The sequence below is a fragment of the Acanthochromis polyacanthus genome, chromosome 4 (assembly GCF_021347895.1).
Source record: "Acanthochromis polyacanthus isolate Apoly-LR-REF ecotype Palm Island chromosome 4, KAUST_Apoly_ChrSc, whole genome shotgun sequence".
In the NCBI taxonomy this organism is placed as follows: domain Eukaryota; kingdom Metazoa; phylum Chordata; class Actinopteri; family Pomacentridae; genus Acanthochromis; species Acanthochromis polyacanthus.
Genome location: NC_067116.1, coordinates 10,526,597 through 10,553,407, shown reverse-complemented (window position 1 = coordinate 10,553,407; position 26,811 = coordinate 10,526,597). Strand labels below are relative to the sequence as shown.

General features: G+C 39.8%; 1 protein-coding gene across 1 annotated transcript; it reads right to left on the bottom strand.

Moving 5' to 3' along the window:
- On the bottom strand, positions 1-26,810 carry LOC110972047 (prohibitin-2-like). The gene is given in 11 exon segments (XM_051947340.1): positions 1-2,217; positions 6,513-6,592; positions 6,787-6,864; positions 7,558-7,661; positions 8,230-8,359; positions 8,617-8,801; positions 14,559-14,638; positions 19,214-19,298; positions 19,560-19,580; positions 19,583-19,691; positions 26,775-26,810. Coding segments are annotated over 11 exon segments (918 nt in total). The 5' UTR covers positions 26,796-26,810; the 3' UTR covers positions 1-2,192.
- Between the last annotated feature and the right edge of the window lies 1 nt (position 26,811).

The following is a 26,811-nucleotide window of genomic DNA, read 5'->3' as shown; positions in this document are numbered from 1 at the left end:
TATATATAATAGAAGTTTATTAAAAGATATACTATATTGCCAAAAATATTTGCTCATCCATCCAAAAAAAAAATCAGAATCAGGTGTTCCAATCACTTCCATGGCCACAGGTGTAAAAAAATAAATAAATCAAGCAACTAGGCATGCAGACTGCTTTTACAAACACTTGTGAAAGAAGGAGTCGCTATCAGGAGCTCAGTGAATTCCAGAGTGGAACTGTGATAGGTTGCCACCTTTGCAACAAATCCAGTCGTGACATTTCCTCGCTCCTAAATACTCCACAGTCAACTGTCAGCTGTATTTTAAGAAGGTGGAAGTGTGTGGGAACGACAGCAACTCAACCACCAAGTGGTCGGCCACATAAACTGACAGAGCGGGTCAGCAGATGCTGAGGCGCTTAGTGCCAAGAGGTCGCCAACTTTCTGCAGAGTCAATTGCTACTGACCTTCAAACTTCATGTGACCTTCAGATTAGCTCAAGAACAGTGCGCAGAGAGCTTCATGGAATGGAGTTACTTCGTGCTTCTCCATCTGGCAATCTAATGGACCAGTCTGGGTTTGGCGGTTGCCATGAGAATGATATTTGTCGGACTGCATTGTGCCAAGTGTAAAGTTTGATGAAGGGGGGAGGTTATATGGTGTGGGCTTGGCCCCTTAGTTCCAGTGAAAGGAACTCTGAATGCTTCAGCATACCAAGACATTTTGGACAATTCCATGCTCCCAACGTAGTGGGAACAGTTTGGAGCTGGCCCCTTCCTCTTCAAACCTGACTATGCACCAGTGCAGAAAGCAAGGTCCATAAAGACATGGATGACAGAGTCTGGTGTGGATGAATTTGACTGGCCTGCACAGAATCCTGACCTCAGCCCAATAGAACATCTTTGGGATGAATTAGAGCGGAGACTGAGAGCCAGGCCTTCTGGTCCAACATCAGTGTGTGACCTCACAAATGAGCTTCTGAAGGAATGGTCAAAATTTCCCACAAGCACACTCCTAAACCTTGTGGACAGCCTTCCCAGAAGAGTTAAGCTGTTATAGCTGCAAAGGGTGGGCCGTCATCATATTGAACCCTAAGGATTAGGAATGGGATGTCACTTACGTTCATATGCGAGTCGAGGCAGGCGTGCGAATACTTTTGGCAATATAGTGAATGTCACCAAACATCTCTTTCATCAGCTTCACCTGGGTGGACAGATGAAGCCCTGACAAACATCCATTTATAACTGTGAGCACTATTCGGAGGGAGACTAGAATATTTTTTTGATGAAATGTATGAAGAGTAGGGGTCAAATGATACAGCTTTTTCAGGTGCTGATAAAGAGACCTATAAATGATGTTTGGAACAAATGTACACTTTGATCAAATTTAAAATCTTGGTGTCAAAATTCAGAATAACACATAGTCGAACACAAAACTTTCTTTTAATATTTTTTATGTTTTACATGTTTAAAAGAGATTACACAATTTAATCTTGAGTGTTTATTGGCTGTCACTTGTGATGTTTAATCAGTCAGATAATGTTGTGGCTGGGAAATTGCTTGAGTGAGCACAGATAGAGAAGTGGCTGCACCACAGCCAGCATGGTTAATTTTCAAACTTATTCACTTATTTCAGCATAAGTTGAAAAACAACTATATCGAGAATTGGAAAAATGCTGATTATCGGATCTGATAATTGGTTGAACCCAGAGAAAAGACTGGCAGCCAAACTGAGATAACTATAGGAGCTGTATACAGGAGTGAAATCTGCCATTGAGCATGACTCCGTGTGGTGCTGCAGTGAAGTCTCATGCTTTGACACTATCAGCTCCTTCTGATGGGGGCAGTGGTCTTCCAAATGCATTCAAAAATACTGTTGCATTCATTGTTTCACCAGCTAGGGCCCATGCAAACACCTGTGACACACCTGTCACAATCTGTGACAAATCTGCTACTTATTTATTCACCATGGTGTAGAAATGGCAATTTTGTTTGATCTGAAGTAACTGATTGACAAAAATAATACACATCACTCCCAAATGTGTGTGCAAGAAGTAGAAAACACAGTTCAAACAAAAATACATTTCGCTTCTTTGTCCAGAGTCACACTTGTTCAGAGTCATGTAAGTTGATTTTCAATGCCAAGCAAAAACCTACACTATTCATGAAGTTGATGAGACCGAAAGCTGTACTGCCTCAATTGATGTCCTCTTCATTACTTCTTTTGGCCCAGTGACAAGCTAAAAAAGACAACAGCACATTTCATTAGTCAGCAGTCCTTGCACTGCTCATAAGTTAAGTGGTGATTAAGTCCCATCACCGTAGTAAAAATAAATGCATAAATTCTGAAAAAAAAGCTACTATAACCGATCTGGTATAATAGAGACAGATGTGGAGTTAGACAGAGCGCTCAGACCACACTTCATATTAAAGATCATCCATTTTGGCGTATTTAATTAAATTGTAATTGCAAGGGTAACCAAATGTGATTCTCTTTTAGGGAACAACAGTCTGTCATCTATGATCTGATGAATATCATCTATTCATCAGGTTGGCATGAGCTAACATATAAGCACCATTTTAGTAACTCTGACTTGGAAGACTTATAGTCTTATAGAAGAAAAGTCTCAATAGACCCTTTATTTGTTTACAAACATTGTGACGTTTTTTGTGGGCGGGGCTTATGCTGGAGGCAAAAGCGGAGCGAGAAGTAAAGCAGGACTGGGAGTATTTAGTTTGCGCTGGGAGTTTGCGCTGCAAACTCGAGCATTTTTAACCCGTTAAACTTAAGTGTACCGCCGGCGGTACACTTACTAATTTGCATAGGAATTTAAAGAATGTCCGAAGGCTGCAAACACGATTATACAAACACTATACACCGATGGAAAGCTTAGATTCTCATGAATCCGCCGGTATAAACCACTTTCAGATGTGATTACCCAGCCCGATCTCACGAGGATTCGTGAAACTGTCACGTAAGTTTTAGTTTCGGTTTCGTGCGCACCAACACGATTTCGTCATGTTTTTCGTGCCGCTCACCACGAAATGCGCACCAATGTATTTTAAACGGCGGACTTTTCGTGCCACCCAGAACGTATTTCAAACGAATGTGTGTATTATATTTTTAATGTAAAACCATGGCGAATCCAACGCTATATTTTGCATGACATCGTCCCTAACCATAACCCTAACCATAACCATAACCCGGTGGTACACTTACCTTTTTTTTTTTTTTTTTTTTTTTTTTTTTTTTTTCCCCAATTTGCATAGGAATTTCAAGAATGTCCGGCGGCCGGCGGCCGCAAACGCGATCACACAAGCAGTATACGCCGATGGACAGCTTAGATCGTCATGAATCCGCTGGTATAAACCACTTTCAGCTGTGATTACCACAGCGGGTTTCGTTGTGAGCAACACGAAAACATTTCGTGGTGAGCGGCACGAAAAACATGACGAAATCGTGTTGGTGCGCACGAAAAAGAAACAAAAAATTTACGTAACAGTTTCACGAATCCCCGTGAGACCGTGTTGGATTACCACAGCGGGTAATATAAACACATTTGTCCGACAAACAACGAATATCCATCCATCCTTTCTCTGTACACGGCTTCAACGTACACAGCGCGACTCACATTTCCGGGTTCATTATTACACACAGATGAAAATATTCCACAAAAACGGCCATAATCCAACCTTGGTCATCCAGACAACACAAGCCAGTAAACTATTTTGTCCAAAACATGTCTTGAAGTCGGTATATAATCCACTAATCGGTCGTTTTCAAGGAAATGCACCTCGCGATGCACGTCCAATATTCCCTGTATTTCTTGTCATATTTAACGGGCTATTGTTTTTGATTGTATTTTTTTCTGTGTCTTGTTGTGTCCTTGTTCTTATGGTGTGTGTATTTGGACCCAGTGTCTGGAATAAAGCTGAATTGAATTGAATTGAATATTTTTTATTTACAAATAGAATATTAGCAATTTTTTGTACTGAAAATGGCTGGAATTGACTGCAGCTGATCGTCCCTGTCCAGTCTTTTCGCCTCAGTGCATTTAACCACAACTGTCTTCGTTCCCTCTGAGCACGAGTGTTCGGTGGAATCCTATAAAACTTTAATTTGCGTTCGCCAATGTCATTCCTCCTATTCTGGCATCCAAAAACACAGCAGGACGACATTTTAGAAAGTTGATAGAGCCTAGTCCCTCAGTCTTTCGCCTTTCTGTCCGGCCGCGGGCTTCCTCTTTTGCCTCCAGCTAAAGCTGTGACGTCATTCGTGACGTGGGTCATTAAAGGGTCTATAAAGTTGGACAACTTTATCATTAAAAAAAACATAAATGTTCTTGCGTAAAGATTATGGAAGGCACTTAATAAAATTGGAGAAAGGTCCTTTACCAACAGCTGGAAGCAACAAACTACACCTAAACTTTAGCTACATTCATTATTAGTGAGTCTTACTGATCTGACCTGTTACACTTTGTTGTCATCGCAGCAAAATCATATTACTTTAGACATTTCAGTTCGTAATGCATGTGAAATTAAAGAGCAAAATGAACGAGAAAGGTGCTTTGTGATGTTAGCACAGAACTGTGCTTTATGATGCTTTTAGACCAATATTGGCGGTGAAATTTGGAAAAAGTCTTGCACAAATCAGTTGACACAACTCAAATTGTGTGGTTTTATGTGCATGCAGTTCAGACTTGTGTCTTGTTAAAAGTGATTACTGGGTCCGAACTAGTAAGAAAAAGTAGGCAGGGGTCTCATTCAGATATGAAGCAGACACATTCAGTAGTCGTCAGAGGAGTGGAAAGGAGTGCATGTCTACAAGAAGGTGAAGACAATCTAGTGTCCTTTCAAGTGAAGAAGATATTTCTGTGTGTGTGCCTGTGTATGTACACTACCGGGCAAAAGTTTGGACTCGCCCCTAAATTTCCCGTATTTTTGTCAAAACAGCCCAATTAAGAGCTAACTTTAGCAATTTGTTATTTCTAATTATTGCAAGAACATTCATCAGTATGCTATGAGCAAAATTTAATCGAGTATGGCACTCAAGTAGGGATATTTCTAAGCATTTATTAATGAAAGCATTACCAGAAGGTTTAGGTAGCAACATTACCCTATCTTTTGTTTGGTTAAAACACTTAAAATATCTTTACAAAGGGCTGCATGTCCCCTGTAATAACTATGCCGTCCCAATAGAATGTTTTTCACACCTTGATTCACAGTTCTTTACTCTGTTCACAAATATTTTGTGTTACCTTTTTGAGTTGATATAAAAGACTGATAATTTCTGGAAAGAAGAATGTCTTTAGCTAATTAGAAGATTTAGAAATCTGAAGTAGCACAAAAATGGCCAGAAAACCTCAGGTTCTGAAAAAAGAAGGCTATTCTACAAGACAAATTGCTCAGAAAGTTAAAGTCTCACAAAGTGGAGTTGCAAAAACATTACAGAGATATGAAGAGACAGGTTCACATGAAGACAGATTTCGTTCTGGTAGAAGCAGAGTCGCGTCTAAAGCTGAAGATAAGTTCATCAGGGTCACCAGTCTTCGAAGTAGACAAAAGCCAGCCCCAGAAATAAGAGCTCAGCTAAACTCAACCAGGAGCAATAATGTGTCAGTGGCTACTCTGCAGCGTAGACTGCTGGAATCTGGTCTGAAAGGCAGGGTAGCTGCCAGGAAACCACTGCTAAGAAAGCAGAACATAAAGAAGAGACTTCAGTGGACTAAAGAACATAGAAACTAGACCGTAGAGGAATGGAGAACAGTTCTGTTTACAGATGAGTCAAAGTTTGAAATGTTTGGATCAAAATGGCGCAAGTACGTTCGACGTAGGGTTGGAGAACGCTTGACTTCTGCATGTGTTGTTCCCACAGTAAAGCATGGTGGAGGTAGCGTGATGGTCTGTGGCTGCTTTGCACAAAGTCAAAATCTGCACAAAGTCACAGGAATTCTAAATCAGCATGAACACCACAGTATCTTACAGAGGCATGCCATTTCCTCTGGGCTGCGTTTAGTGGGACAGCCATTCACACTACAACAAGACAATGATCAAAAGCACACCTCCAAACTGTGTCAGAGGTATAAGAGGAGGGGAAGCTAAAGATTATGACTTGGCCAGCTCAATCCCCTGACCTTAACCCCATCAAACTTGTATGGGATGAACTGACAGAAACGTCAAGAACAAGCAACCCACAAGTGCTGCAAACCTTTATGAGATATTGGCAGAAGCATGGGAGGAACTTTCAAGTGATTATCTCATGTCACTGATTGCAAGAATGCCTCAAATTTGTCAAGCAGTTATCAAAGCTAAAGGAGGCTATTTTGATGAGTCACAGATTTAGACAGTTTATTAACAGTATTATATGCTAAATGCTTCAATTTTGTTTTCAGTGTTCTTATCTATAGTTCTACGGTGATAATTGCGCTCATAATCTAGGTAATATGAACTAATCACAGAAAAATTAGGGGTGAGTCCAAACTTTTGCCTAGTAGTGTATGTATGTGTGTAAGAGCAATTGTATCTGCAAACCTACTTGTTAAAAAATGTCTGGTCTTGTAGGTTCAGGACCAAACTGTCAGCATTAAGGTACACCTTATTTTGAGATGACGCCACCTGGAAGCAGACACAGACAACATCTGTCATTATCATCAACATTACAGTTAGGATAACATTGTTGGAACAAATTCTGTTTTTAGCTGCTCCTTCTGGAATCTTGCTGTGTGATTCTATTCACACAGAAATCTGTATAATACTGAAAATCAGATTAAAACAGACAAAAGCAGTCACAGATAAACGATAGTACTGACCGTCTTTGCAATGTTCTGTGCTGCTCTGATTCTCCTCAGCTTCAGGTAGCCAGGATTCTTAGTCACAGCTTGACCCAGCTGATACAAACAGATTTTTGGAATCAACATTTCACCCTTTAGAGAACATGACCAAATAGTAATACAAGGTAGGTAATGAGTTCTTCTAATTGTCATTTAAAGACATATAAGACTAAGAAACAGCTTCATCCCCGAAGCTGTCAGCCTGTTGAACTGTAGCAGGTCTCTGTAGACTGTTTTCGTATCATCACCACCTCTCCCCGCAAACACACATGCATGCACACATCCCCACATACACACACAAGCATACACACGCACACACAGACACACATATTCATGCACACACTGCACTAGGCTCTTTATTTATCTACGGTCAACCACTACTTCGGAGTAAAAGCTTCTGTCTGTATTGCACTAACTGATGGTCTCATTGCACAACTATTTATGTTGTAGGTTTGTATATATTAGTAGTGTCTTTTTATACTTATATTGTCTTTTTTGGAAGTGTTTTATATTTTCTTATGGCTGAAACTGGGACCAGGGTCCAATTTCGTATTGTTGCATGTGCAAATGTTGACTATGACAATATAGAACCTTTGACCTTAAATTTCTTATAGTCAATAAAACTTTCCAGGTTTGTACTGCAGTCAGGCCCAAGTTTACATCAAAGCCGTAATAGGAAGAGCAGTTATTTCACAATAGTTCAAAGGTTAGGGTGGAGCTCCACTATAACGGCAAGAACCAGTTAGTTACCATTCTAGCAGCTTCCGCCTCTCCTTCAGCCTGGATGATCTTCTGTCGCTGGTCCTGTTTGGCTTTCTCCACGTAGAACTGTGCTCTCTGAGCTTCCTGCTGGGCTAAAAGTACACACACACAGACACCACACAACAGAGCGAGAGAGAGAGACAGAGAGCGAGGCCAATGAAGTTCTGAAAAAACTTACATTTAAAGATGGCAAACGTTCACAGAAATCAATGCAGCCATGTTTAGTTAGCAGATGTTATTCATGACAACTGTAACAGCTGCTGAATTAACACAGGCTAGCAACTCACTGTCAGAGATTGCTGCAGTAATGCTGTCATTAGTTTTCAGACAAGCAGGACTAACTCTACATGCTTCCAATAAATCAAGACAAAATTCAGCAACATTCCCTACTTATGAGAATACATGGTCATATTTGGTGATTTACTGCATTCTATGAATTCCTAATGTTCTCTCATTTTTACAGCTATGTCAATGAATTAAAAAAACATTGTAATAATCTATTAATCAATGGGAAAAATGTGTATCTTTGTATAACTAACAATTGATAATGTATAACTCACCTTGATAATCAACAGCTTTCAGTTGTAAATAATTTAAATTAGCTTGGCAGTAAATATTCAGACTACATGTGGTGAGTCATTGGGGCCTTGGTATGCTTACCAACTTGCTTGGCCTCCACAGCAGCAGTGTACTGGCTACTGAAGCTCAGCTCAGTGATGGCCACATCATCAAGAATGATGTTAAAGTCTTTGGCTCTCTCAAACAACTCCCTGCGCACCAGCAGTGACACCTAGACAATGAAGACCAACAATTTTCAACAATACACTCGCAATATCACAAAGGTATGGACTACACTATGCCAAATCTTGAAGTTATGGTGTGTAGTGCTTAAACTATTAGTAATAACAGGAACTGATCTGGAATAATCGATCAGTAATGGTTACAATAATTGAGCAAGAGAAGCACTTTATATAAATGGGATAAAACACACCACAAGCAGTAAATATCATCAGCACTGTGTCCAAAGATGTTACTCAAAAGCAGTACCTGTGCTCTTTGTGTAATGAGCTGTGAGGCATTAAACTTTGCCACCACAGACTTGAGGACCTCATTGACAATGGAAGGCAGTACTCTCTCATCGTAGTCCTTCCCCAGCTGTTGGTACATGACTGGCAAGTTAGATGCCATGGGTCTGGACAACACCCGCACTGCAATATTCACCATCTGCAGATCTGCATGCACACACAAGCACCCAAACAGATACGGATTTCAAATTGTTTTGATTTTATTACATATTTTACACATTAGTTAGCTGACTAAAACACAATACTGTCTGATTTTCTAATTACCATGTCCTTTCTTTATTGCTTCATGTGCATGCCACCTGTGATTTAACTAACTGCATTGCTTCACATGCTGCCAATTACTGATGTACACCTAAGAGATTGTTATGTTTGTGACATACTGCATACAGGTAATGGAAAAACTGTGTGTGAAATGTTGCAATATTGTTTTAAACCATATCACCTATCCCATATGGTGTAATTTGCATAGTTCAAATAACAGGAGAGCACAAGAAAAATATCTTCAGAAAAACAAATATACGCGTGTGCGGACACATAGGTATGAGGGGCCGTATAAGACTTAATTCATTCTCGTCCTCTCACACACATATATTTTCTCTCATACTCACATACATTCTCCTGTGACATACATACATTCTCCTTTCACACACATATATTTTCACTCTCTTACACGCATACATTCTCCTCTCACACACATACATTCTCCTTTCACACACATATTTTCACTCTCTTACACGCATACATTCTCCTCTCACACACATACATCACACACATACATTCTCCTTTCACACACATATATTTCCTTGCACACACATACATTCTTCTTTCACATACATATATTTTAATATTCACGCACACACACATTCTGCTTTCACATACATACATTTTCACTCATGCACACACATACATTCTCCTCTCACATGCATATATTGTCACACTTGCACGTACATACATTCTCCTTTCACATTCATACATTCTCCTAAATAAATAGACATATATGTATATGTACAAGAAAATATATGCATGAAAGAGAAGAATGTATGTATGTAAGAGGAGAATGTAGGTGTGTGAGAGGAGAATGTATGTATGTGCGAGAGAGAATAGTGGAAAAGGAAGTAAGTATAGTGGAAAAGGAAGTCCATCGTTTCTTGCGCTGTGATTGGCTGAAAAGCTCAAGTGGGCGGTGATGTTCAGGTAACGGTTACCATGGCAGGTGGAGAGGAGTCCCGAGCGCTTCAGCAAGCCATTGGGGTTTTAAGAAACATTTTGTCATCCCCAGAAACGGTCACATATTATCGTCATCGCTTGAGCAGCAGGCGACAGGTTTATCTGCACCAAACTTTACTCACAGCACTGTGGAAAGTGAGATGAGACAACTTTTCAGACCTGCAAACTTCCAAGTCGCTGCAGCGGGACAAGCAGCTAACGCTAACGCTACACAAGGCCGAACTGGAGGATTACGTGTAGCGTTAGCGTTAGCTGCTTGTCCCGCTGCAGCGACTTGGAAGTTTGCAGGTCTGAAAAGTTGTCTCATCTCACTTTCCACAGTGCTGTGAGTAAAGTTTGGTGCAGATTAACCTGTCGCCTGCTGCTCAAGCGATGACGATAATATGTGACCGTTTCTGGGGATCCCAAACGTAGTGTCTACAGATACGGACCCGTAGCCTGTGGCCTACGGATACGGCACTTTACCTTAACATAAATATTAATGAGACGGACATGAATATTAATGACTCGGCTGATGAACGCGCTTTGTGATTGGCTGGTAATCCGACGTACATAAATATTAATGAGCCGGCTTGGTAATCCGAGTGATGATTCGAGGTGAATCTGCGTGCCGAGCCTATCATGTCAGTCATCTGCTGTTCTCTTTTCTATCATGCATAATGTCTTATAAATATCATTATCTGACTTTTTCACGGACAGCGATTTGGGGGTTGAAATCAGCACTACTATTAAAAATAGCAAAACTTTTTATTCACGTGACCCTGTTCTAATAAAGCACAAACAGCAAACAAAACAAATGGCAGAACTAACAGCCAGCAAACGAAAAGTATTTTTTTACCTTCAAAAGTAGCGACAGACTATTGCATATTAACAACCTAAACAAAACCCTGATGTATTTTCTACTTCTGTCAACACAGACACTGTCACAGTCACTTTAATGTTAGTGGACTCTGTTGAATGGCTAAGTTACATCACCACAAACAAATCTCACAATATCACAGTAAATCGAGTTTGTGTGTTTTTTTAATTCATGCCGAATTAAAGAGCTGCTCCTCACCATTCACGAGTGTTTGTTTCATATTCGACATCCTTAACTTTATCTTGTAAATTAGCGTCCGAAATTAAATGGGAACATTTGCAATGGAGTTCGTCAGCCGCTTCCACCACTGAACGCGGTAAACTAATTAATAGGAACTGGACTTCAAACAATTTATACACGGCGTCTAAAAGCGTTAAAAACTGCAATGTCTAAAGTGTGAGAGGAGACGGTGTATTTTTGGTTAAATTATACAATGTTCGCCGTCAAAGTCATTCATATAAACTGCCTGTAATGTGCAGCAAATAGTAGTTAACCGGCGCCAGCTCTTCAGTGACCTTAACGGGTCCGTACCTCTAGTACAGATGCTACAGGTACGGGTCCGTACCTGTAGCATCAACCATGACAAAATGTTTCTTAAAACCCCAATGGCTTGCTGAAGCGCTCGGGACTCCTCTCCACCTGCCATGGTGACCGTTACCTGAACATCACCGCCCACTTGAGCTTTTCAGCCAATCACAGCGCAAAAAACGATGGACTTCCTTTTCCACTATACTTACTTCCTTTTCCACTATTCTCTCTCGCACATACATACATTCTCCTCTCACACACCTACATTCTCCTCTTACATACATACATTCTTCTCTTTCATGTATATATTTTCTTTGTACATATACATATATGTCTATTTATTTAGGAGAATGTATGAATGTGAAAGGAGAATGTATGTACGTGCAAGTGTGACAATATATGCATGTGAGAGGAGAATGTATGTGTGTGCATGAGTGAAAATGTATGTATGTGAAAGCAGAATGTGTGTGTGCGTGAATATTAAAATATATGTATGTGAAAGAAGAATGTATGTGTGTGCAAGGAAAATATATGTGTGTGAAAGGAGAATGTATGTGTGTGAGAGGAGAATGTATGTGTGTGAGAGGAGAATGTATGCGTGTAAGAGAGTGAAAATATATGTGTGTGAAAGGAGAATGTATGTATGTGAAAGGAGAATGTATGTATGTCACAGGAGAATGTATGTGAGTATGAGAGAAAATATGTGTGTGTGAGAGGACGAGAATGAATTAAGTCTTGTACGGCCCCTCATACATAGGAGTGGGCACGGATGCAAGCGCGCACACGGGCACATGCACATTTTGGCATCAAAAATTGAAATAAACCAAGTATCTAGAAGTCATTATAACAGACAAGGGTGTGTTGCTGTTCTGATTCAGAAATAAAGTGTAAAATTAACATATTCTTTGTTCTGTTGACAAAATTCTTACTTGGATGTTGGTAAAATATTTTATGGGGAGCTTTCTTTCCAGCTGATATAAGCAAGACAAGAAAACCTACTACAGAAACTAAGTTTTACAATGCAAAACAGCAACCCAAAACAAAACAATAAAATAGCTCACTATCCATCATCAACACACCACTTAATCATCATATAGAAGTTGAGCCCAGCTGTATTAGGGTTAGGCTGAGGATACCGAGACAGGTCACAACAGAGACAAACAAGCACGCTCCCCATTCACACCTACAGATAAAGATGAATTTACCAACTAACCTCAGGTGATTTGGACTGTGGGAGGAAGCCGGAGTACCCGGAGAAAACCCACACATCTAGCTGCAAAGCAATGGTGCTAACCACCGAAACAATGTGCAGTATAGCTCACACATATCTACTAAAGCACTATTTAGATGAAGACTGGTTCAGTGAACAGGGTAAATCAAAAAAAAAAATCTTAATATATTTTCCTATATTTGCAATATGGTTTTCCACACAATCCACATTTGCATGATTATGTCAAAGCACTGGTGTACAGAATATTATCCTCAAAAGAATATGGCCCACAATGCAGAATGGATGTCTCTCCATATCTGACAATGTAGCTTGTTACTGTGCTCTTCTCTGCTTACCAAACCTTAGTGAACATCTACTGTACAATTGTGTGATCTATATTCCAATTAGAAGTTTGATTTCCATCCGAACACTACAAATCATCCTGTGCTGTTAAAAAAAGGCATTTCATTATAATCACTGCAGTCAACACTGTCCACTGTGCTGTTTTCATGTGTTAATATATTATTAGTTTTGTAGGAGGTCTGTGTGAAAAGGGCTGAAAACAAACACTGAACAACTTATTCTTAGTCTACAAGTACAAATCAATCAAAAAAGTAGCTCATTTCTTGTTTAAGGCATTAAGATCTAGCTGGACCAAATTGATTAGCAATTCTTTTTTTCTGCAGTCTTCCTCAGTGCAATCACCCAACAGGTGATCCAACAGGTGATGAACAGGTGTGTCCTTTTTATCAGTTGACCGGTCTGGCAGATTCTGACAGATCTGTCAGACGAGCCACGTCCCCCGTCGTCCAATGGTCTCTGGAGGATGGAGTCCAGGTGTTAGAGGGCGTGAGCCCCCTCGTCCCGGTTCATGTAATTGTTGGTCTGCTTCCTGATCTCTACAGCCTCTTTTGTCCTCCTCTTGTCCTTGTTGGTCTCCGATGTTAAAATCCTCCCCTTGTTCCAGTCCATAATATGGTTATTTCATTTGCAGTAGTTCATGATGGCTGATTTTTTGTTTTGTTTTGTTTGTTTGATTTTTTGTTTCTTGATCAACTATTTCTTTTGTGTTCTTGTGAGCCGTCCTGCAGCCTCTTTTTCACATTCTATCTGGTGTTCCTTTTTAATTGCCACTAAAAGCTCTTCCTGTTTGGGGACTGACACCCTTTCGCAAACCTGGACTCCATTCTCCAGAGACCACTGGATGGCGGGGGGCATGTCCAGTCTGGACAGGTTCTGACAGATCTGTGAGACCGATCACCTGATCAAAAGGAAACATCATCACACGTTGGATGACAGTCTGAGGAAGACTGCAGACGTAGTCGAACATGTCAGCAAGGTAAAATAATCACCCTTACCAACTTTGTCAAATAAAAAGAATTGGTAATCAATATAAGAAAATGACAAAATGAACAATCAATCTGCTAGCGAACCAAATAATCCTTTTTTTTCCCCAATCAAGAACAAGGGTACTGTGTCCTTTACATTGCTGAATATTCATTCTTCTGCTGCACTAGGATTTGCTTGTCACCCAAAATAATAAGGTTTGATGTGTTACCTGTTTTTGACAACTTTCTTGTGGTAATCTTGCACACAGCTTCCTTTGTGTTGGCTTGTATCACAGAACTGAACTCCGAAACATTTATGTCAATAAATAGATTTCTCAGATCTCTTTTCTACGTTTACTTTTGCATTAGCCAATTCTGTCTGCTCTTAGGGTTGACTGGGCTATGAAAGTGAATCCCTCCCAGTTGTAATGAGAACTCAGCCTTGCTTCTGCCACACTACTACTCACCCTTCTCCAAAAAATGTATTGTATACCTATTCTTCTTGTTGTACTGTAAAACAGACTATATCTAGTCTTAATAGCATGTATTATAACGCTAATTAAAAGGGACAATCAAAAGGAATGTGTAATGCAAGCAGTTTCTGCTCCTACAGTTCACAATATAGTTATACTGGCACATGGCAGCAGCATGTTCATACTACAAAAATAGCTACATTTAGCTACAGTAGTCCTAAGAAACAAACACCAAAGCTGAAGTCAGATATGTGTCTGTGTGTGTCTAGTGTTCGTTACCTTTACTACCAGTCAGAGAGGAGATTTTCCTGGGTTGAGCTCTAATGTCATAGATGATAGGGTATTGAAACCATGGGATCCTGCAACACAGATTCTAATGTCAGGGGACAGGGAGCCAAATTTATGTACAAAAAGAAAGATCAAATGTTTCCCCTGCAGCAATGATGAAATTTATTTTTCCACCAGTATCCTTTCAAGAATATGCCTGTATCTGATGATAATAATTAAAAGTCTCAGTCCACAGTGCCCCTGGAGCTCAACAGGGTGAGCGAGCGACCCACAAACAGGGTCTATAGTCCCTGAAGCAGTGGTCATTGGTTTTGAGTCTGACCCATGACCATTTACTGCATGTCTTTCCTCCACCTTTCCTGTCTCTCTCTCCACTGTGCACTATGGTTTTTATATATAGCTTTACATATACAAAGCTATATATAAAAAAATCGCTTTAAAAAAAAAAACAAGTCCCAGACCAACCAATTTAGCTGGATCGTGCCTGTAATCCAACTTTAGGGAACTACTTGGGCACCTCATACAGTCCTAAAATGTAGGTCTACATACACTTGTAAAGACCATGTACACCAATCAGGCATAACACTATGACTAACTGCCTAATATTGTGTTGGCTCCCCTTTTGCTGCCAAAGTAGCCCTGACCCATCGAGGCATGGATTCCACAAAACCGTGAAAACATTTCCGAACTCTTTTTGCAAAAATTCAGGAATGGTTTGAGGAGCACGACAAACCAGTTTCAGGTGTTGACGTGGCCTCCAAATTCCCCAGATCTCAATCCAATCCAGCATCTATGGGATGTGCTGGACAAACAAGCGCAATCCATGGAGGCCCCAACTCGCAGCTTCCATGCTTAACCCTTTAAGCTGCAGTCAATTCCAGCCGTTTTCAGTACAAAAAAAATCGCTATATTCTATTTTTAAATAAAAAAATTACGAAAAATACGGGGAATATTGGACGCACATCGCGAGGTGCATTTCCTTGAAAACGACCGATTCGTGGATTTTATACCGACTTCAGGAACATGTTCTGGACAAAATAGTTTACTGGCTTGTGTTGTCTGGATGTAAAAGGTTGGATTATGGCCGTTTTTGTGGAATCTTTTTTTCTGTGTTGTAATAATGAACCTGGAAATGTGAGTCGCGCTGTGTGCGTTGAAGCCGGTATAGAGAACGGATGGATGAATATTCGTTTTTGTCGGACAAATGTGTTTTTCTCACCCGCTGTGGTAATCGCATCTGAAAGTGGTTTATACCGGCGGATTCATGAGAATCTAAGCTTTCCATCAACGTATAGTGTTTGTATAATCGCGTTTGCAGCCGTCGGACATTCTTGAAATTCCTATGCAAATTAGTAGGTGTACCGCCGGCGGTACACTGAAGCGCACTGAAGCGCAAAGGGTTAAAAGATCTGCTACCACATCTTGGTGTCACATATCACAGCACACCTTCAGGGGTCTCGCGCAGTCCATGAGTCGATGGGTCAGGGCTGTTTTGGCAGCTAAAGGGTGGCAGACACAATATTAGGCAGGTGGTCAAAATGTTATGCCTGATCGGTGTACATCATGACAGCCTTGAGTTTCCAATGACTCCTGTAAGTATTAATTTTTTATGATGGTATCTTTGTAAAAAAAAAAAACAACTAAACAAAAAAACAATTGTGCATTTTAGTTTCTTCATAGATTTATCATAAATCGTTCAAAAAATATGATATAATCTGTTGAGCCAAAAATATGCATACACTAACTTGAATTATCAGTTTTGGTGATGTAGAAAGTTGTGCTCATCTGTGGTACTACAATTGACTGCAGCTGCTGACTCCTCTGAGTTATCAAAATCTAGGTTGAAGGTTGGCAGTATTTAAACTAATGCAGCATTAATTAGACCAATAGATATAAACAACAAACTTATTACAGAAAATAGAAGCAAAATACACAGTATTTAAAAACTAATTTGCCTACATTTACGTACAAAAAAAGTGTGTGTATGTGTGCATGTCAGAGGCCCACTAAAGACAATGTTTGTGTCTCTCTGTGTACCATGCGCTCAGGTATAAATTCTTTGGCTGAGTGTTCCATCGATCCAATCACTGGTGTGCAGGTTTCTAAGATGAATGGCAGTCTTTGCTGTGAAGGTTTCTGATGCCACAGGCTGGAGAAAGCAGGCTGCTCCTTTGTTCTCTGCAGAGTAATTGGTGCTAATGTGTTCTGTTGTGCCTGTTGCTCGTGCAGTTAACAGGCAGACTTTGTGGCTGTCAGGCTAACTAAACTCATTTACATTGAGGAAATTGCATGTATCTGCTAACGATGAATCTCCAAGCAGGCTCTTGTGTCATTGCCAGAGTGAAAGAGTTCAGTGTATCTTTGCTGGCTGGAGTCAATGAGTGAGAGAGAGCCGGGTGAGACAAAAATCAGTGATGGAACAGAAAACAACAGTTGCACTGTGGTTTTGTTTCTGTTCTGCATGTGGGTGGTCCAGGAGATTGGAGGAGCTGTGTGATCATTTACTTTCAGAGTAAAAGCTCTGTTTGAATCACACAAATAAAGCCCTCTGTTGGAGCGCCTGTGGCAACTACAACAACAAACCTACTAAGCCCTGGTGGTGGCAATTAGGTTGTTGACATACACACGTGGACAAAATTGTTGGTACCCTCAGTTAAAGAAGGAAAACCCACATTTCTCACTGAAATCACTTGAAACTCACAAAAGTAACAATAAATAAAAATTTATTGAAAATTAAATAATCAAAATCAGCCATCACTTTTGAATTGTTGATTAACATAATTATTGAAAAAACAAACTAATGAAATAGGGCTGGACAAAATGATGGTACCCATAACTTAATATTTGTTGCACAACCTTTTGGAGGCAATCAACTGCAATTAAACGATTTCTGTAATTTGTCAATGAGCGTTCTGCAGCTGTCAACAGGTATTTTGGCCCACTCCTCATGAGCAAACAGCTCCAGTTGTCTCAGGTTTGATGGGTGTCTTCTCCAAATGGCATGTTTCAGCTCCTTCCACATATGTTCAATGGGATTCAGATCTGGGCTCATAGAAGGCCACTTTAGAATAGTCCAACGCTTTTCTCTCAGCCATTCTTGGGTGTTTTTGGCTGTGTGTTTTGGATCGTTGTCCTGTTGGAAGACCCATTGACCTGCGACTGAGACCAAGCTTTCTGACACTAGGCAGCACATTTCTCTCCAGAATGCCTTGATAGTCTTCAGATTTCATCGTACCTTGCACACTTTCAAGACACCCTGTGCCAGAATGCAGCAAAGCAGCCCCAAACATTACTGAGCCTCCTCCATGTTTCACCGTAGGGACAGTGTTCTTTTCTTCGTATGCTTGGTTTTTGAGTCTATGAACATAGAGTTGATGTGCCTTACCAAAAAGCTCCAGTTTGGTCTCATCTGTCCAAAGGACATTCTCCCAGAAGCTTTGTGGCTTGTCAACATGCATTTTTGCAAATTCCAGTCTGGCTTTTTATGAGTTTTTTTCAGCAGTGGTGTCCTCCTTGGTCGTCTCCCATGAAGTCCACTTTGGCTCAACAACGACGAATGGTGCGATCTGACACTGATGTACCTTGGCCTTGGAGTTCACCTTTAATTTCTTTGGAGGTTGCTCTGGCTCTTTGGATACAATTCCAACGATCCGTCTCTTCAATTTGTCATCAATTTTCCTCTTGCGGCCACGTCCAGGGAGGTTGCTACTGTCCCGTGGGTCTTGAACTTCTGAATAATATGAGCCACTGTTGTCACAGGACTTCAAGCTGTTTAGAGATGGTCTTATAGCCTTTACCTTTAAGATGTTTGTCTATAATTTTTTCGGATGTCCTGGGACAATTCTCTCCTTCGCTTTCTGTTGTCCATGTTCAGGTGTGGTACACACCTTTTCACCAAACAGCAGGGTGACTACTTGTCTCCCTTTAAATAGGCAGACTGACTGATTATGAGTTTTGGAAACACCTGTGATGTCAATTAATGACACACCTGAGTTAATCATGTCACTCTGGTCAAATAGTTTTCAATCTTTTATAGAGGTACCATCATTTTTGTCAGGCCTGTTTCATTAGTTTGTTTTTTAAATAATTATGTTAATCAACAATTCAAAGTAATGGCTGTTTTTGATTATTTAATTTTCAATAAATTTTTATTTATTGTTACTTTTGTGAGTTTCAAGTGATTTCAGTGAGAATTGTGGGTTTTTCCTTCTTTAACTGAGGGGTACCAACAATTTTGTCCACGTGTGTATCTACTACCTATTTTTATTCCAATTTTCCTTGTTCAAGTACTGCCATTTTCATAATATGTTTGGCATGCAGACTAAACTGTTAACTGTTAACTAAAATGCATTCCTGCCTAACTCCTTTGCTTAGACGAAATTATTGTGTCTGTCTCACCAAACTCTGTTCTCACACTGCCTCTTGGTCACTGTATAGATTTCTCATGAGTACAGTGAGATGTTCAGGAACTCCAACTCAATCCACTAGAAGAACTGTTAAAACATGGCCAGAGGGAGTTTCCTCGCAGATCAGGAATGATTCCCCTGTCCCCTGACATGTGCACTTAGACTGTCTCATATTAAGCAGAACAAGCTCTCATGTGTACATAGTGCAACAAGTCAGTAAAATTCATTTGATGATCGTACCTGAAATGTAGTCCCTCAGCAAGGACAGTGTCCATCTGCATCCCTCCAATCCTACTGAAGATGATGGCTCTGTGACCACCCTCCACTGCTCCACACACACACACAGACACATGTATATTTATCCCTAATGAATTTTAACATGTTTGAAGGCAGACTCAAGGACTGAAAGCCAAATGTTGTGACTTCTTTGCCAGTTAAATTCTTGCAGTTATTTAGAAGGCAACTTCTAATAATCCTAATCGTTGACAACTTTTTTGGATTATCCATTAGGGGACATACACCGTCTGCCTATATCTATCACAATTTGAAAAGATGGTGTGAAAGTATTGAAAATGATCGTGTTTACCTGTGTAGGTGGCTTCTTTACACCATAAACCAATGCACCAGCTCCGATTAGCAGCTTCAGACCTAATCCTACCCCTTTTCCACCAGAAGAAGACATCCGACCAGCCAGATCTCTCAGGTGCTGGAGAAAGCGCTGCAGGGTTTGTGTGTGTGGACATGAAGGTGTGACAATGAAAAGATAACCATCTCATCACACCCATGGAGGAACACGTGACTTCACAGTAGTGCTAAAATGTCAGTCAATTAATAAATTTCACACTTTAAGTAATTTATAGGGCAAAATACAGACAAAATATTTTCTTCAGTGGTGCTGCTTTTCGTTCTTTTAATGTACGTTATCGGAAATCGAATGCATTTAGGTTTTGGACTGTATTACATAAAAATGAAACATTTGATGACACGCCCCCTGAGACTAAAGTTACAATGGGCTTTTTTTTTTTTTTTTTTTACAAATTTGTATCATTTGATTTTATAATCTCTACTAACTGATTCAGGAAAAAGGTACCCATCAGCTTGATAATGAACATAATTAGAAGCAAGGGGGATGTCTTGAGTAGACATGAGCAGGGATACATACTGACATTTGGTATGAAACAAGCGAAACTAATTATTACCAAAGGATCAATAAGCTAGGACAGTTTTGGTTCTGCTATCAGTAGTGGAGAATAAAAAAAAATTCTCATTATACACATTTTATTTCAGCAACTTCATTTGTAATTTGCTTATAAGGCTTTTATTATTATTTTTTTAGTATAAAGCAGCCCTACTAACGAGGTAACATGGTTTCACAGTTTTGAGTCTCACAACTTGTAATCACATGTTGTCTGCACCATAGATTGTATAATAAAGATGGACACAGTGGCTGGCTCCAAAAATGAGGCCTACCCGGAAGTGTCAAAAGCTTGCAATATCACACCGTCTGCCAGGGGCTGGCTCCAGAAAGCTCTGACTCCATACTCCAATTCTACATGGGAAAAATAAAAATTCAATAGGCTGCTTTTCTACAGCTCAGAATTTTTTCATTAGTCTTCACGGTCTAAATGAGAGGTCAGGTGGCCGATCTTAAAATAAATCAATACTGAATTTTACATAGAGCGTTAAAGTTTTGCAAAGTCGGGGAGCGAGGTTACTTGATTGACATTCTGGTCTGGAATGATTGACAGGTCAGGCAGCCTTGGTGCTCATTCTCCATAAACTCTATTCTCTTCATTTGGATTAATTCTGATGTAGTAACAGTTGGTTTTATTTATCGGTGGAGGCGGAGCAGCAGAACATTTTCCATAGACAGTTTTCCTGTCCGTTGTGTTGTGTTAACCAGCTTTCTACCTTCAGCTAATTTTACCAGCAGACACGAAAAGGACTCTGATAGTTTGGTAAGTAAATGTTTATTTTCATATTGGTACCAGTTTTGATGCACTTTATATGCAACTTTATCGTCAGGCATAATGTGTGCCATGCATTCCAGATGTTGATTGAGTTTATTTCTGTGTGTGTTGACCAGAGAAGAGAGTTAGCATCCTGTAAACGTGACAGGTTAGAATATGTATTAGGAGAATCTGTAATAAACAGTTATATTTTTTAGAACACTGTGTACATTACAGATTCAATAGAAACACTATTGTGATTTGTTACAAGTTGAAATGTGGTAAATACATGTCATGACATTAGGGTTAAAAACATGGAATTAAAAGTTTCAGACTGTGGTTAAACAAAGTGTGTTGAAAGGGTTAAAATGGAGGAGGGGGGCATCGAATGCGCCTTAATATCTTAAGCAATTCCACGTAAGTATAAAAATTTGCACACCTCACAGGTGGTCATAAAGGGGTCTGATAATGTCATCAGAAGAAAAGCTGTCCTGAATTGTCTCAGAAAAGACAAGATCCAAATTGTATATTTGCAGGAAACACATTTAAACGATGCAGAACATAAGAAGTACCTTCGAGAATGGGTTGGTCAGGTATATTTTTCATCATATTCAAGAAATGAGAGATGTAGTCATATTAATTTAAAAAACCTACTATTAACTGCTACTGATTCATACAAGGATACAGAAGGAAGAATTGTTTTGGTTATAGGAATTTTATATGGTGAGACTGTTCTGTTGGGAAACATTTATGCCTCTAATGTTTGGTAGGAGTCACTCTTTGCCCTGTGTACGTTAGTCAGCTTGCTGAAATGGATTCCCCCAACATAATTTTCGGAGGAGATCTCAACTGTAGTTTATGCCCAATATTGGACAGGTCTTCACCTCACCACCAATGCTCAGTTTAAAAATACAAGGGCAATTCATAATATCATCAAGGAGCTGGACCTGCTGGATGCCTGAAGATATGTAAACCTTTTCTCTAAGAGCTACACATTTCATTCTGTACCCCATCTCTACCTCATCAGCGTCACATATTGATTATATATTAATATCAAAATGTCTTGGTCACTTAACAAAACAATGTGACATTGCGCTCTCAGATCATGCCCGTTACTCTCATGATGCATCCTATATATATATATATATATATATATATATATATATATATATATATATATATATATATATATATATATATATAGTGACATGATTAACTCAGGTGTGTCATTTAATTGACATCACAGGTGTTTCCAAACTCATAATCAGTCAGTCTGCCTATGTGTGTACCACACTGAACATGGACAACAGAAAGCGAAGGAGAGAATTGTCCCAGGACATCCGAAAAAAAATTATAGACAAACATCTTAAAGGTAAAGGCTATAAGACCATCTCTAAACAGCTTGAAGTTCCTGTGACAACAGTGGCTCATATTATTCAGAAGTTCAAGACCCACGGGACAGTAGCCAACCTCCCTGGACGTGGCCGCAAGAGGAAAATTGATGACAAATTGAAGAGACGGATCGTTGGAATTGTATCCAAAGAGCCCAGAGCAACCTCCAAAGAAATTAAAGGTGAACTCCAAGGCCAAGGTACATCAGTGTCAGATCGCACCATTCGTCGTTGTTTGAGCCAAAGTGGACTTCATGGGAGACGACCAAGGAGGACACCACTGCTGAAAAAAACTCATAAAAAAGCCAGACTGGAATTTGCAAAAATGCATGTTGACAAGCCACAAAGCTTCTGGGAGAATGTCCTTTGGACAGATGAGACCAAACTGGAGCTTTTTGGTAAGGCACATCAACTCTATGTTCATAGACTCAAAAACCAAGCATACGAAGAAAAGAACACTGTCCCTACGGTGAAACATGGAGGAGGCTCAGTAATGTTTTGGGGCTGCTTTGCTGCATCTGGCACAGGGTGTCTTGAAAGTGTGCAAGGTACGATGAAATCTGAAGACTATCAAGGCATTCTGGAGAGAAATGTGCTGCCTAGTGTCAGAAAGCTTGGTCTCAGTCGCAGGTCATGGGTCTTCCAACAGGACAACCATCCAAAACACACAGCCAAAAACACCCAAGAATGGCTGAGAGAAAAGCGTTGGACTATTCTAAAGTGGCCTTCTATGAGCCCAGATCTGAATCCCATTGAACATATGTGGAAGGAGCTGAAACATGCCATTTGGAGAAGACACCCATCAAACCTGAGACAACTGGAGCTGTTTGCTCATGAGGAGTGGGCCAAAATACCTGTTGACAGCTGCAGAACGCTCATTGACAAATACAGAAATCGTTTAATTGCAGTGATTGCCTCAAAAGGTTGTGCAACAAAATATTAAGTTATGGGTACCATCATTTTTGTCCAGCCCTATTTCATTAGTTTGTTTTTTTCAATAATTATGTTAATCAACAATTCAAAAGTGATGGCTGATTTTGATTATTTAATTTTCAATAAATTTTTATTTATTGTTACTTTTGTGAGTTTCAAGTGATTTCAGTGAGAATTGTGGGTTTTTCCTTCTTTAACTGAGGGGTACCAACAATTTTGTCCACGTGTGTATATATATACACACCGGGCTTTGCAAAAGTTCTGTTACACTCGGTTTCATGATCTTTAGAGACGTTTACATGTCGGAGTGAATAATTCCATTAAATAAACTGAAAGTTCTACCTTATAGGCAGGTGTCCTTAATACAATTTTTTTTCTCAGGTTAAGTTGTATCAAGATGGAAGTCAAAAGAGTTGAGATATCTGTATGGAGGTATTTCAGGGGCAAAATGTTTGAGCACCTGTAACATCAAATTTGTAGTTGTGTACATTGAATTTGTATGTGTATCAGCAAATCTGATTTCCCACACTCTATGAGTTGTGTACTTGTAAAATAATTTTTTGTATGTGTCGATTTTTTTTCTTCCCACAAATACAACACAAAAATACACATTCACAAATCGTAATTACAGGTGCACAAATCACATTTACAGGTGCACAAATCATATTTACAGGTGTACAAATCATATTTACAGGTGTACAAATCCTTCTCTACAAGTCACATATTTCAACACTGACACGCTCACATTTTGCACCTATTGTTGCAGGACACTAAGTGCAAAACATACTTGTGCACCTGTATTGTACGAAGTGAAGTTGAGGTGAGAATTTGAATATGTGCAAATCTGAATGTGAACTTGTGCAATAAGTATGTGAAATACTTATGCGGCCAAGTACAGAGATATCCTGGAAGAAAACCTCTTCCAGAGTGCTCAGGACCTCAGACTGGGCCGAAGGTTCACCTTTCATCAGGACAATGACCCTAAGCACACAGCTAAAATAACAAAGAAGTGGCTTCAGAACAACTCTGTGACCGTTCTTGACTGGCCCAGCCAGAGCCCTGACCTAAACCCAATTGAGCATCTCTGGAGAGACCTCAAAATGGCTGTCCACCAACGTTCACCATCCAACCTGACAGAACTGGAGAGGATCTGCAAGGAAGAATGGCAGAGGATCCCCAAATCCAGGTGTGAAAAACTTGTTGCGTCATTCCCAAGAAGACTCATGGCTGTACTAGCTGAAAAGGGTGCTTCTACTCAATACTGAGCACAGGGTCTGAATACTTATGACCATGTGATATTTCAGTTTTTCTTCTGTTGCAGTGAATTTTATCTTGGACCCACTACGACTGTCATGTTGCTTGAGTTACAAAAGTTTTATGGTGTAAATGTAACACATTTGAGAATGTGTAAGAATGTTTGAATTTGTGTGTATAATTTCTTCATGGTAAAGTGCATATTGAGAAAACTTCACACTAAATCTCTGTTGTAATTATTTTCCCCTATTTCAGGGGCATAACAAATCTTAGCTTTAATGTGAACTGGCAAAGCTAATCGAGCTAGCTGCTCAGTCGTAGCCTCTTTAAAATTAATGTAGTAGCATTGAGTTAACAATGTTTGTGTTGTATTTCATGTAAACAGATGATGTGTGTTGTGTTACTGTAATATGTACATCTAGTCAATAAAATTGTCAGTGGAGATGCTGGTTAACATTACTGTAATGTTTAGAAAACCTAAATGTGGGTAAACCAATAACGTTAAGGTTCTATGCTGTCAGTAGTCCTGAATATGTGCTGAGTCTCTTAAGTGAAACTGGAGAAAACAGTAAATCATCTCTTTAATCATCAACGTGCTGTTGTACACTCAGATGTTTAATGACTGGTTCACATGATGAAGTACTTCTTACTTAGTGTAGATTGGAAAAATGACACACTGATGCTAAATCAGGTTTGTCAACATCATAAAATAGTTAACTTTTTGTCCACATTTAGGTTTTCTAAACGTTACATTAGTGTGAACCTGCGTCTCCACTGAAGTTAATATTTACTGGATGCCAAGTCTCTTCTCTGGTCAACACACACAGAAATAAGCTCCACCAACATCTGGAGTGCATGGCACACATTATATCTTACACTAAAGTTGCATGTAGAGTGCATCAAAATTAAACATTTACTTACCAAACTATCAGAGTCCTTTCAGTGTCGGCTGGTAGGATTAGCCGAAGGTTGAAAACTGGTTAAAACAAGCCAATGAGCAGAAAACACGTCTGCTGCTCCACCGATAAGCTAACAGTTATTCTATCAGAATTAATCCAAACGAGAACAGAGTTTGCGGTCAATGAGTGCCTAGGCTACCACTTCCATAGTATCTGTTAATCATTCCAGGCCAGATTGTCAATCAAGTAGAGATCAGGTGAGATCAGGTGACCAATTTTAAAATAAAGCAATTGTGAATTTTATATAGCGCTTTTAAAGTTTTGTGAAGTCAGGGGGTGGGGTGCCCCCTGAAGTCAGCCCCTAGTGGACAGTGTGGCATTGCAAGCTTTTGACCCTTACAGGTGGCTTCAGTTTTGGAGCCAGGCGCTATGTCTATCTTTATTATACAGTCTGGCAGAAACCAACGGATGATGTCACGGTAGCTATGTCCATCTTTATTATACAGTCTATGGTCTGGACTGTTTTCTGACTATAAGGATAATATAATAATTCTTTGAAACGTCCCCAACTGATCCATAATACTGCAGTCAGAGTTCTGACAGAAACTAGTGAGAGATCACATTTCTCCCCTTACAGTTTCTCTCACTGGGTCCCTGTAAAATCAAAAATAGAATTTTAAAATCCTATTTATAAATAGCTCACTTCACATACAAACCTCTTAATGAAGACGCTAGATCGTATCCTAAAGATAATACCATATTATTAAAACAGGCCGTTGCTCTTTGAGACGACAGACTGACGTGGTTCTAAAGTAGAATGGGAGACAGAGCCTTCATTTATCAGCTCCAATGTTGTGGAATCAGCTCCCAGTTTGGGTTCAGGTGCCAAACACGCTCTCTAATATTAAAACTGAGCTAAAAGCATTCCTCCTTCATAAAGTTTCTGCAAATGATCCTGCAGGCTAAAGCTGACTTCCCCATGATGCACTGCTCGATGTTGTAAAGTGGCGCTGTGCAAGTCAAGCTGATTTGGACTTGCCTTACTACTTTAAGTCAAATTGAGCCAGCTGAACAAACAAGCCGAGGCCGGTTCCGCGAATGCTTTAACTTTGCTGATAACCATCAAAACCCTGTTAGTCTCCATAGGCTCCTTGCTGCCGGTTTATGGATATATGTGCTGGTAAAGCTGCTGAGTGTACTAATGTAACATGTCTGCTGTCCTAAATTAATCTGGAAAAAACACGCTAACTAGTTAATAGTCAACCCGCTACCAGAGACTCCTTACATTATTAGTGAAAAAAATTATCACACACCAGCCATAGTCAGCTATCAAGCAGTCTCGTTAGTACAAACGATTAACGTTTACAACACTTACACTAGGCTCCTTGCTCGCCATGTTGCAGCACGTCAAA